General features: G+C 59.8%; 1 protein-coding gene across 1 annotated transcript in view; it reads right to left on the bottom strand.

Moving 5' to 3' along the window:
• The window catches only part of EPS8L1 (EPS8 like 1), an 11,199-nt gene extending 5,744 nt beyond the window's left edge, over positions 1-5,455 (bottom strand). Inside the window, exons 1-10 of the mRNA XM_039244087.1 lie at positions 5,398-5,455; positions 4,625-4,680; positions 3,412-3,452; positions 3,217-3,275; positions 2,527-2,688; positions 2,099-2,248; positions 1,570-1,652; positions 953-1,214; positions 506-632; positions 98-218 (exon numbers count right to left, since the gene is read on the bottom strand). Coding sequence (XP_039100018.1) covers positions 98-218; positions 506-632; positions 953-1,214; positions 1,570-1,652; positions 2,099-2,248; positions 2,527-2,688; positions 3,217-3,275; positions 3,412-3,452; positions 4,625-4,641 — 1,022 coding nt within the window. The 5' untranslated portion in view covers positions 4,642-4,680; positions 5,398-5,455. The remainder of the gene's footprint in view (positions 1-97; positions 219-505; positions 633-952; positions 1,215-1,569; positions 1,653-2,098; positions 2,249-2,526; positions 2,689-3,216; positions 3,276-3,411; positions 3,453-4,624; positions 4,681-5,397) is intronic.
• Between the last annotated feature and the right edge of the window lie 7,482 nt (positions 5,456-12,937).

Genomic DNA, 12,937 nt, shown 5'->3' with positions numbered 1-12,937 from the left:
GCGCGGGGACGCGACGCGCGCGGGGTGCAGTGCGCGGGGACGCGACGCGACGCGCGCGGGGTTCAGTGCGTGGGCACGTCAGGCTCGCCCCCCCTGCCCTCTGACGGCCCGGCCCGGACGCGTTCTCACCAGCAGGCTGAAGGCGTACTTGATTTTCTGAAGCACGTCCGTGTACTTGCCCTCGGAGGGCGGCTTGGCCCGCAGCGTCAGGAGGCCCTCTGCACGTGGGGGGGCAGGCGGGGGGGCAGGCGGGGCAGGGATAGAGAAAGACCCAGTGAGGGGGGGGTCAAACCTGGTGGAGGGAAGCCGTAAGGAGAGGGAAGGTATTTGGGAGGGACTGGGTGCTCCGGATCCCACTGGGGGGCAGGCGGGGGGGCAGGCGGGGCAGGGATAGAGAAAGACCCAGTGAGGGGGGGGTCAAACCTGGTGGAGGGAAGCCGTAAGGAGAGGGAAGGTATTTGGGAGGGACTGGGTGCTCCGGATCCCACTGGGGGGCGCCCCTCACCCCCCGCCACCCGCCGCCGGGTCCTGCGGCCGCGCTCCCTATGCTCCAGCACCCGGGCTGCCTCCGCAGACTTCTGCAGCTTCGATACAAAACTCTCCACGTCGTCGAACAAGTGGTTGAGGATGTCCTGGGGGAACAGAGCAGGGGATGCAGGGGATGCAGGGGATGCAGGGGATGCAGGGGATGCAGGGGATGCAGGGGATGCAGGGGATGCAGGGGACTCTGGGAGGCGGAGTCCTGGCCCCTCATCACCCCAGTCCTTAGGCCCAGTGCCCTGACGTCCTCCCACGCCAGCCGACGCCCTCGGACGCCTGTCCCTCTACCCTTATTTCAGTCACCGCCGGCCACACCCCCAGAAGTCGGACACCACCCCTCTCCGAGCCTCCCCAGAGGTAGGGCACACCCCACAGCCAGCCCCGCCTCCGTGCCCTAGCCCGCTCCACGCACCACTTCCCGCTCTGCCTGCAGACCGGCCAGGTCCTGGCCCCGGGGGCCCAGATCTGGGGAGGCCGGGACAGCGCTGCCTGAGGTCCCCGCCAGGCCGGGCCGCGGCCTCGGGGGCTCTTCCACCTCCGGGATGGGCTCGGCCTGGGGTCGCCCCCGGCCCGCCTCCCCCGTGCTGATGACCGCGCGGATCGACGGGCGGCGCTGCAATGGAGGGGTCTCGGCGGCCGGCGAGGGGCGGCGCTGCAGCTCCTCTCGCGTAGCCCTGCCGGGGGACACGGGGAAACAGCTGCGTCCACCAGGGGACAGGGCAGGGGGGAAAGTCCGCAACCGAGTGAAACCTAGGCTGCAGGTGGTGGGGGGAAATCGGAAACATGGGGAGGGGCGAGCACCTCTGCAGAGGGAAGAGAAGCCGAGGACCAGCCCTAGGAGAAGTAGTCTTGGAGAAGGGGTACGCTTGTCTGGCGGGTATGGCAAGACCTGAACCAGGCTGTGTTCGACTGACTTCCTAAGTCGTTCAGTTCTAGGCCAGTGGTATCAGCCCATTTGTCGGATGCGGAGACTGAGGCCTCACCCGCCCTCTCTTCTCCCCTCGCTTCCCGCCCAGCCCTGCTTCTTACCTGAGCGCTGCGGTCCTGCGCTCCCCGCGGCCGGACCGGTAGTAGTGCAGAGCGCCCTGGATGTCCTCTCGGATCAGCTCCGCCTGCCAAGCGTGCGGTCAGGCCAGGCCTCTACCCCCCCGCCCCGCCCCTTGTCCCCACCACGGTCATCAGATTCCTTGGCTGGGGGCGTTCACACGCGGTGGCCATGCGCGTCCGCGCTCTGAGCTCGCACCTTCTCCCTACCCCCTCCCTGCCCCCGCGAACCCCGGAGCCCAGGTGGTGGTGTTTCCTGCCCCCCCCCCCCCCAGGCCATACTCCCCTCTAGTTCCGGCTGTTCCCAGCCCCCGCCTCGTGCTGTCACGGCCCTCGACATTCTACCTGGACCTGGTCCCACCTGTCCTCAAACCCCCCTCCCTTCCAGAACTTCTTCCGGGCCACGCCCTCTTCACTGGTCCTGACCCCGCCTCTATCCCGGCCGCCCCACTGCAGAGGCGCCGCCCCGCCCCGCCCCCGGGACCGCGGGGGCTCCCCCGCCCGGCCGGCTCACCGCTAGCCGCAGGCCCTGGAAGAAGTGCACGTCGGGCTGCGCGCGCTCCGGCTCCTGGCACACGAGCAGCAGCAGCGAGCGGCTCCGGCCCGGCAGCGCCACCGCGTCGCAGCGCACGATGGCACCCAGCGGGTAGGACTCCAGTTCCTCCTGCGGGGTGGGACGGCGGGGAAACTGCGCTCGGACCCGAGGATCCCAAAGGCGACAGCAGTGCCGGCTGGGACCCCAGCACTGCACAGGCGACCCTGCGGGGCCACGGTACCCCCCCCCCCGCCCCCCGATTTAACAGAGGAGCCAAATAAAGGGCAGAGAGCTCTGGCCAAAGTTCCCCGGGGAAGGGGAAGGGCGCGCAGGGGCCCGGAGTCAAGCTCGCCAGGCCTCCGCCCGCTCAGGCCCGCCGCTTGCGCCACCCACGTGGCCCCCGGCACCTTGGACGTGGGGTCGAGCAGCGTGACGTGGTCCGGAGACACGCGCAGCAGCATGTCCTGCGCCCAGACGCGGCCCTGGCGGTCCATGAGGGCCAGCCGCCGCGAGGCGTCCTCCACGGTGTGCACGCCGTCCTCCTCCCCCAGGCAGAACGTCACCAGGTGCTGGCGGCGCGCGGGCCGTGAGCCCCAGGCGGCGCCAGGTGGGTCCGAGCCCCCTGCACGGCCGTGCCGTCCCGGGCGCCCCACACCGCCTCCAGAAAGCCTCCCCAGCGCCCGCTCCACCTCCGGGGCGCTCCGCCCGTGCCCTCTCTTCTGTTTCCATCAGAGCCACGAGCACCCGCGCCTGTCTTCCCAGCGAGACTGGAGGCTTCTGGAAGGCCTGCTAAGCACCTGGCCGACTCTGACCCCTACTCATACGGGTTTACAGAACGCCTGTCCCTGTGGCCTGGCCCAGCCTAAGAGCTGGTCTGGAGGAAGACCCTGGCAGGGTCAAGTGGAACTGGCTTCCTCCCCTGAATTCCCACTTCTGAGCGAAGGCATGCAGATGCAGCCCATCTTGCAGATGAGCAAAATGAGTTTCCAGCTTCTTTCTGTTTGGAGACCCAACTGCCTTCAACACCACCCTCTTCCCAGGCCTGCCTGCCTTTCCTCCCATAAGGCTCCCTGTGGCAAGGGGGACCCCAGACTCACATTGACTGGATACTGGGAAACGTCTGCCATAACCACAGTGGAATAACGCTTCCTCTGCTCTGCGGGGGAGGAGGGGCATAAACCCAGAAGACCCAGCCCCCGGCCCCTCCTCCCGCAGACCCGGGAATCCAGACCCCCCAGCCCCTCCTCCCTCAGACCCAGTTTCAGCCTGGGGTTTTTTGCTCCCAAGCTCACCATAGATAGACTTGGCACTTGGCTTGGGGGCGGCTTCTGGGCTGGTTAAGGAGAAAAGGGGGAGAGGGGCCATGAGAACTGGGAGCAGATCATGGGGGTGTTGAATGCCAAGCAGAGCAGGAACGACTTGCTGGTGAGAGCAATGGGGAACCATGATGGGGGGCTCTGGGGAGGGAGGGCAGGGCCAGAGCTCCAATTTGAGGCGGGTAAGACTGGGGAGGGGTGGAGAGGGGGGTCTCCGCTGTCACCCAGGCCTGGCTTCGAATCCCTGTCCACTGCTGCCGTGCCTCAGGACCCTGGGTGGGACACTTAATCTCTCCTGCCTCAGTATCCCCTTCTGCGAGGGAGTGGGCCATCCTCCGGCCTCCGTCTGGTAGAGCTGTTGGATTCGCTGAGAGGGTTCACGGTAACTGTGAACTTTCATGGTCACCACGCAAAGCGAAGCCCACAGTCGTGGCTCAATACGTGGTTGTTTCTACAACAGCGTTAGTAGTGGGACAGACAGAGACTTCCCGTCCCCTCCCCCCTGGGCCAGGCTCTTCCAGCCACATCCTCCGTCTCCCGCCCCTGACACCCTCCTCCCGGGTCACCTTTTCCAAGAACTGCACAGAAAGAGCAGAAGCTCCGAACTCTGCAGGAAGGAGGGTGAGCAGCACTTTCAAGCCAAACATTGGCTCCTGATCCTGTTCCTGCTGCTCAGATTGCCCCACAATTTGATTACCTCTGTGCTGGAGAGCTCACTCCCTCGTATCTCCCATGCAGCTATTCCCATGGGTCTCCCTTTGTTCCTTTCCCTGCTCACCCCCGGAGACTTGAGCCTTTACTATAAACAGCCCAGATGTTTTCAGCAAAAGGTCAATATTTAATAACAAGATAACAGCAGTAGCCATTTCCAGGAGTTGAGAACCTGCTCTTGGTGAGAATCTGCTGAGCCCTGTACCTTCCTTCTCCTGTCAAGCTCTCAAAATTGTCCCCGTTTCACGGAGGAAGAACAGAGCCTCCAAGAGGCAAGGTTCTTGGGCCGCGGTCACACCACCCCCGAGTGTTTGCAGCTGGATCTGAACCCAGGTGTGTCTGCTCTGGGGCTGTGGCTACAGGCCGAACAGGGAAGGGGGCAGCTCAGGCGTCCTGTTCAGGGTCCGGCCCGGGCTGCTGTACCTGCCGCCTGTGGGCGTGGGTCAGAGGGTGGCGGGAGGGCGCTGGGGACACTTACCTCGTGGTGGTGCTCATGGTGCAGAGAATGGGGGGCTCCTGACGCGTGGAGGTGGCCTGGGAGCCAGCAAAGACGTGAGGGCCTGACCTGGCCTGCAGTACCTAGGGTTTTGAGCCAACCACCTCCTCCCTCAGACCCAGGAGTCTTGACCCCCGGCCCCTCCTCCCTCAGACCCAGGAGTCCTGACCCCCAGCCCCTCCTCCCTCAGACCCAGGGGTCCAGGGCCCCGGCCCCTCCTCCCTCAGACCCGGGAGTCCTGACCCCCGGCCCCTCCTCCCTCAGACCCGGGAGTCCAGACCCCCGGCCCCTCCTCCCTCAGACCCGGGAGTCCTGACCCCCGGCCCCTCCTCCCTCAGACCCGGGAGTCCAGGCCCCCGGCCCCTCCTCCGTCACACCTGGTGCCCTGTCCCCCCCTGTCTGCGGGGGATCCATGCGTTTGGCCCTCTAATCTATGTGTATCCCATTTTCCTTCCTCTCCAGGGATCCTGTCTCACAACCTTATCTCCTTAGGGGCCCAGGGGCTCAGGCTTAGAGCTTCTCAACTGTGAGAACCAAACGATTTTGACCCCACATCTCCTCCCAGAGAGCCGTTCATGCATTTCCTCAGCCACTATGACCTCCGGCTATGGGGCCATTCTCTCCCCCCCCACCCCCCACCTCCTCAAGACTCAAGGGCTTCCTGGTGCCTGGAAGGGAGTCCCGGCCCCTGCTCCTGCTCCCCCACACCCAGAAGTGCCCGCCCCCGGCCCCCCGTGGCTGGGGCCCCTCCTCACCTGCCCGTCAGGCTCTCTCAGGTGGTGGCGGCACTGAGGGGCCCAGCTCACTCTGCTCTCGTCTGGGCTCCGAACGGGCCGTCCTTCCTGCTCCCTGGCCACCCCGCCTCCGCATACCTGAGCACTCAGCTGGCGCACACCTGGGCGGGGCTGGGGGGACCGGCCCGGCCTCCGGGAGCCAGGGGCTGTGGCTGCCCCCGTCCCAACAGCAGGAATCTGAGGTCACACTCACCCACACGTCAGAACCCAGGGCTCTGCCTCACACACCCTTCCCGGTTCTGACACCTGTGGGAGGTCGGAGCTCCCATTTCACCTGCTGGCGGTTCAGAGGGGGGCGGTCAGTGTGGAAGGGCTGGGATTCGCAGCCCGGGGGCCGCGGTCAGTGCCTGCCCCGTACACACCTCCTGTCCAGGGTTGCTGCCTCCACGGAGCCCTTAGCCACCCCTCCCTTGGCCTCTTCTTCTAGAAATTTCCCCCAGTGACCCCCTCTGAAGAGACTCAAACACACTCGGCGCCCGGCCCGGCTCCAAATACTTCACTGATGTTACCGAGCCCCTGAGGCTTGAGCTCTCCTTTAGAGAACTTTCCCTGTGCGTGGCTGGCCCTTGCTAAAGGAGCCAGACCGAGGGAGGTGAGGGCTGGGGGGTCTCTGCTCCCCAGAGGAGGGAACCGAGGGTGAAGAGACCCGGGGTCACGCTTGCAGGGAGAGGACGCGAGCAGCAAAGGCCGAAGCCGGAGCTCGAGCTCAGAGAGCAGGGGGAGGGGCGGGCATGCCCCCTTTTAGCCTTTTCCATGATCAGCGACCTTCACCTGGTGCCTCCATCATCCTGCGCCCGCACCCACAGCAGCCTCGCATCCGGCCCTGCTCCCTTCCCCAGCTCATCTAGGCTGCATGCAGAGAGGCCGAAGAAACCTAGGTCAGCTCACATCACTCCGTGCTCTGGACCCTTCAGGGTCCCCCTGTTTATGGGATAAAAGATGAGGTCTGCAAAGTCTTAGCGGACAGCATTCAAACCTCCTCTCCTCCATCACTCGCTCCCAGCACACGGGGCCCCTTGCTACTCCTTGAGCACTGAGAGCCAGTTTTCCCCCAGGGCCTTTGCACTTGCTGCGCCCTCTGCCTGGAATGCCTCTTCCCCCAGATTCCTCATGGCTGGTTCCCTCACCTCCTTCAGGTCTTTGCTCAGATGTCACCTTTTCTGAGAGGCCTGGCTGCCCTGTTTAACATCGTAGCTCTTCTTTCCCTCCTGTTCTGTGTGGTCTCTCCCCGCAGCCTGGTTAATTTTCCTCCAGAGCATTTATCACCTTATAACGCACTATATTACCCGTTTATTTAATGATTTTTGTCTCCCCTGTTAGAATGTAAGCGTCTTGGGGCGCCTGGGTGGCTTAGTCGGTTAATGTCCGACTTTCGCTTAGGTCATGATCTCGCGGTTCGTGGGTTCGAGCCCCGCGTCGGGCTCTGTGCTGACTGCCAGCTCAGAGCCTGGAGCCTGTTTCAGTCTGTGACTCCCTCTCTCTCTGACCCTCCCCTGCTCACGCTGTCTCTCTCTCTCTCCTAGAAATAAATAAAACATTAAAAAAAAGAATGTAAGCATCTTGAGGACAGAGACTTCTTGTTTTAATGTCTTTATTTTTAAATTTACTTTGAGAGAGAGACAGCCAGGGAGGGGCAGAGAGAGACATTCAGCTCTGCCTTCAGCACAGAGCCCTGCACGGGGACTGAACTCAGGAGCTGTGAGATCATGACCTGAGCCCAGGTTGGACGCTTAAGCGACTGAGCCATCCCGTGACCAGAGGACACGGGCTTCTGTGCGTCGGGCCCTGCACTCCGTCTGCCGCACATCAGGACAGGGTCTGGCACACAGGCGGTGCTGGAGGGGCCCTGGCTCTGGGCGCATCGTGCGGGTGACGCTTCACTGTTTTCTTGGGCCCGTGTTGACCCCACAGTGCGCTGGGTGAGGCTGGAAACCCGAGAAAGCACCCTTTGGCCCTGGGTCTATGGGGATGAAAGAATAGAGGGAGACGATGGTGTGGTGCGGTGTGACGGCAGAGCCCGGCGGGTGGGGGTTCCAGATGTGACTCTGCCACGAAATAGAGCTGGTAATACTTCTTACTTCATACGTGACACGGGTGTGCTTGTCTTCTGAGTAGTGTGTGTGTGTGTGTGTGTGTGTGTGTGTGTGTGAGCACACAACATCCAAGGACCCTGAGGAAGTAAGGACACATGCCCGTTCAGGATTTGTCTACAGCCACACAGAGCACACGGTGGGCATGGCCGAGCCCAGGCCGTCTCACCTACAGCCTGCATCCGGCGCTGGCTACCCTACACAGCCGCCTGGTGGCTCTGCCCCTTGCTAGCTGTGTGACGCTAAGCAAATCACTTAACCTCTCTGTGCCCCAGTCCCAACACCTGTAACATGGGGATCACAGCACTGGCAGCATTAAGTGAGGTCCAGAGAGCTCTCGGCACCCGGCAAGGAGATGCTCGGTTGAGTGTTAGCACCGGCAGAGACGGTGGCCTTCCCTGTGTGCTGGGATAGGAGGCAGCTAAAGGGTCAGGGCAGGCTTCCTGGAGGAGGAGGGGCAGGCAGAGCTGAACCTGAAGGGCGAGTTAGGCAGCCCTAGGTGAGGGAGGCGTGTTCCAGGCCTGAGCCATGGAGGGGAGGGTGCAGAGAAAGGCAGGAGGGTCCTGTGCTTCTGTCCCCAGCTTCTGTCACCCTGGTCCCTGTCACATCCATGCCACAAAGACTTCCTGAGCTTGGTCCTGCCTGGGTTGGGGTCTGCGTAGAGGAGCAGGCCCCTTGCCCTCTGTGAGGCGGGCAGAGCTGGGATTGGTGCCCAGTGGCAGAGAACACAGAGGCTCAGAGCCGGGAGGCCACTAGCCAAAGGTCACAGTGGCCCTGGGCATGTGACACAAACACAGACCTGAGTAAGTCCCGGCCCTTTATTCACGTGTAGGTGCAGATGGAGAGAAGTGTCCTCACAGAGGCAGTTCATGGGGGCCAGGGGCCAGGGCTGTAGGGTCTAAGGGAGGAGGGGCCGGGGGCCTGGACCCCTGGGTCTGAGGGAGGAGGGGCCGGGGGCCTGGACCCCTGGGTCTGAGGGAGGAGGGGCCGGGGGCCTGGACTCCTGGGTCTGAGGGAGGAGGGCCCGGGGGCCTGGACTCCTGGGTCTGAGGGAGGAGGGCCCTGGGGCCTGGACTGCGGGGTCTGAGGGAGGAGGCAGGGCTCAGCACAGGTGCCCCAGTCCCTGCCTTCAGGTCTCTGAGGTCTGGAGCAGCCAGTGAGGTGAGACCGAAACCAGAGCCTCCACCCTAGTTCTGGGTCCAGGGCCTCCTTCCTCCTTCTCTGGCCGCAAAGGAGGCCCCTCCCTCTCTTTAAACCCTAGCAAGTGGCTTCCAAATACCAGCGGAGGCTCCCACCCCTGCACAGTCTGACTCAGTAAGTCCTGGGCGGAGGCAGTGAACCCTGGAAACGCACCAAGGGAACCAGCCACCTAAGAACCCGTTCCAATCCCTTGCTGTCCATAGGGTCGGCGCCTTTCGTGAAGTGAGCTCGGAAGACTATATGGGTCTGAGTTTGCGATAGCTCTGTCATTGGGGACGGGATTATTCACTCTCTGGGTTGCGGGGGGGACCCAGGCACCATCCGGAATTCCCCACTGGGGCTTGATCAGCCAAGCTCCCCCGTTGTCATATCTAAAAGCACCCCATCTGTTTCCTCAACCTCCCCTCCTTGCACACAGGCCCACCCCCACTCCCCAACTATAGGGTTTGAGGGTGAATTCCTAGAAAAGCATGTTGTTGGGGGCCAGTCACAGGAAGTGCGAGGTGGGACAGGCTTTTGGCAGATATAAAAGAGTTGGGAGCTGGGTCTCAGGAAACTGTATTTAATTACATGTGTGTTACTTCACTTATTCATTTGATGAATGGTTCCTGAGACCCAGTGTGCGCCCCGCTCTGCCCTGAAGAAGAGTCTAACTGGGGGATTGGACTCCACTCTCTTGTGCACAGGGCTCTGCCTGTCCCCTGCGGGGGCCCTGATTTCAGCCTCATAGTGGACGTGTGAGCCAGTCAAAGCAGCTTTCCCTGGGCAAGTGATGACTGGACAGGGTTCTGAAGGATGAATAGGAGTTTTCCTAGGACAATGGGGCAAGGGATGACCTTGTAAGCGTTCAGAGTAACACACGCAAAGTGCCAAAGTCATGGAGTAGCAAATACTTAAGCACCTATTTTGTGCCAATAGTGTTCTGAGTGCTGCACAGACAAAGCCCCTGCCCTTGTTAGCGGGTGTGGGGGGACACAGGAGGTACAAACAGGTAGGCACATACATGAATAAGGCTCTTAGACTGTGGAAAGTTCTCTGGAGGAAAGAAAACAAAGGTGAGGAGATGGAGTGACGAAGGGGAAGGCGGGTGTGGTCACTCTAAGTGGCGGTGGAGGGGGGGTAGTCACGGATGGCCTCCTTGAGGAAGAGGCCTCTGGGCTTTGGCCTGGATTTTGAGAATGAGTCAGGAATGTGCAGAGGGAATACCCTGGGCAGGCTGGCGGGTCAGGTCTGGGGGGGGGGGTGCATCTGGCCAGAGCGTGTGACACTCAAGTCCTGATGGTGGTGACAACAGCAAACCGGAGAGGGTGGCCAAACTCCAACACGGACGGGGTCCTCCCCAGCCCGCGTCAGACTGCGGAGGTGACAAACTCGGGGCTGCCCTAGGCGTGCAGGCAGAGCGAGGGGCCAGGTCGCTCCTCGCTGGTCCTCTCAGGCCGCTCTGCCCTGGTGTGGCGCACAGGGGGTGCGCTGAGGACCCGCCTGGGCCCCCGCGGAGGCGGAGGCTGCAGGAGGGAGGCTGGAGGCTGTTTATTCTCTGGGACGGATGGAGGGCGGGCCAGTCTCCTGAAACTGGGGGGGGGGGGGGCTGGCTGCCAGGCCAGCCGGAGGGGGCTGGGGCTGGGGGTGGGCAGCAGCCAGGAAGGGGTTCAGAGGGACTTGAGCTTAGATCCCAGGGTGGAGCGGGTGACACGCAGTGTATTCGGGTTTCTCCCAGAAAAACCAGTGTGAGTGCTAGGGCCTGGCATAAAGGTCAGTGGGGAGCTGGGGTGGGGGAGGACGAGGAAAGTGCTTCGACCAGGGCTGAGCTCAGCCGCCACGAAAAACAAATAGAGCAATGAACTGATAGCCGAACGACCCAGGTGGCGTGGGGCCCAGGAACAGCTCTGCAGGCGGCTCTCCCTTCCAGTGCCTGCTCTGACGCCAGAGGCAACGAACAGCCTCAGTTCTCCAGGCTGGGACGTTCCAGTGACCACCCCTGTACTGGAGACATTCATTCATTCATTCATTCATTCATTCATTCAACAAATGCTTATAAAGCATCTACACCAGGAGCCATTCTAGGGACCAGGGAACTCAACAGCCCCAAACCTGCCTTGTGGAGTTTATATTCTCGTGGAAAATAAAAACAAAAAACAAACATAAATAAATAAGTAAATAAGTAAATAAATAAACAACTGTTTAGAATATCCGGTGGTGATAGTGGTGTGAAGGAAAATGAGGCAGAGGAGGGGGCTGGGGAGGGCCCGGGAGGTGCTCTGGGGGGTGCTACTGGGGGTAGCATGGTTGGGGAAGACCTCGCTGAGGTTGTCACTCAAGGGAGGGAGTGAGGTGTGAGGATACCAGGGAAGGATTTCCAGGCAAGGGCAACAGCCAGTGCAAAGGTCCTGAGGTGGCAGCTTGTCTGGTGTGCATCAGCAAGGCCAGCATATCTGGGGCGGAGTGGGTGAGGGCAGAGGGGTCACCGCCATCTAGTTCCAAATTATTTTAATTGTCCCTTCTGGGTTTTTCAGTCGGTTAAAGCCCATCTCCTGATTTTGGCTAGGTCAATCTCTCATGGTTCGCGAGATCAAGCCCCATGCTGGGCTCTGTGCTAACAGTGTAGAGTCTGCCTGGGATTCTCTCTCTCCCTCTGCCCTTCCCCTCTTGTGGTCTCTCTCTCTCTCTCTCTTAAAAATAAATAAAAACTGAAAAAAAAAAACACTTTATTGCCCCCAAACAAAGCCCTGTACCTGTTAGCGGCCAGTTCCCATTCCTCCCTCGCTGAGCCCCTTGAAAGCATTAATTTGCTTACTGTGTCTGGATTTGCACATTCTGGACATTTGGTATAAATGCCATCATATGGCACATGACCTTAGAGTGTTATGGAGGTCTGTATACATTGTGTTGGTCAAGGGTAGAAATAATTTCAGACACATAGAAAGGTTGCAAAAGAATACAAAGAATTCCCATACATTACACCTAGAATCCCCAGACATTAACAGCGAACATAAACACTGTTGCTTTCTCCGTTCTCTCCATCTCTGTGTTCTCTTTCTCTCACGTGCTTTCTTTTTCTGAACGATTTAAAAGTAACTTGCAGACCTGATATCTTTATACAGTTAAAAACTTTACATGTATTTCCTAAAAACAGGAGAGATTGGGAGAGAGAATAAACTTGGTGCCATAAGCACACACACCCCCATCCCCCGCCCCCATAGGAAAGCAGAGGGCTTTGTGGGAGAAGTCTCTCAGCACCTGGGACAGCACCCAATGCTTATCAAGAATTTATAAACCTCAACAAAGATCTGGAGTCCAAAGAGTTTCTAAACACCGTGGGTGTGTCTGGGAACCAGGTGGGAGGTCCTTAGAGGGAGGAATTTGCATGCATTATTTTCTGTGTAATGACAACATTAGCAGCCAGCAATGTTCTGGCACTTACTGTGTGTTAGGTCCTTGTGAATGACTTGATGTCATCCTTCCAGACTCTGTAATGAGCTGGGAAACTATGGCCCACTGCCTGTTTTTATAAATAAAGTTTTATTAGAACACAGCTATGCTCATTTGTGTGTGTGCGTCTTGTCTATGGAGACTTTCCTGCTATAATAGCAGAATAGTTGCGAAAGGGGCCATACAGCCCACGAGGATGAAATTATTTATTACTTGTCCTTTGCAGAAAACCCAAACCTTGAGGTAGATGGTATTAGGAGCCCAGTTTGCAGAAGAGGAGAAAAAGGCTCAGAGAGGAAATGCTGTATTCAACACAGAGAACCAGGGGCGCCTGAGTGGCTCAGTTGGTGAAGGATCGAACTTTGGCTCCTGTCGTGAGTTCAAATCCTGCATCGGGCTCTGTGCTAACAGCATGAGGCTGCTTGGCCAGATTCTCTCTCTCTCTCCCTCTCCCTCTCTCTCTCTGCCCCTCACCAATGCTCTTTCTCTCCCTCCCTCTCTCTCAAAAAAAAAAAAAAAAACAACGAAAATAAAAACAAAAAAACAAACAAAAACCCCAAACAAAAGAAAGTTGAGAGAACCAGGATCTGAACACACAGTTCTCATCTTCTCTCTCCTCCTCTTCAGACCTCCTCCATTTTTTTTAAATGTTTTATTTATTTCTAGGAGAGAGAGAGAGACAGCGTGAGCAGGGGAGGGTCAGAGAGAGAGGGAGTCACAGACTGAAACAGGCTCCAGGCTCTGAGCTGGCAGTCAGCACAGAGCCCGACGCGGGGCTCGAA

This window comes from Hyaena hyaena, unplaced genomic scaffold, assembly GCF_003009895.1.
Source record: "Hyaena hyaena isolate Hyena2069 unplaced genomic scaffold, ASM300989v1 scaffold_235, whole genome shotgun sequence".
Taxonomy (NCBI): Eukaryota; Metazoa; Chordata; class Mammalia; order Carnivora; family Hyaenidae; genus Hyaena; species Hyaena hyaena.
This window is presented reverse-complemented; position numbering and strand designations above follow the sequence as displayed.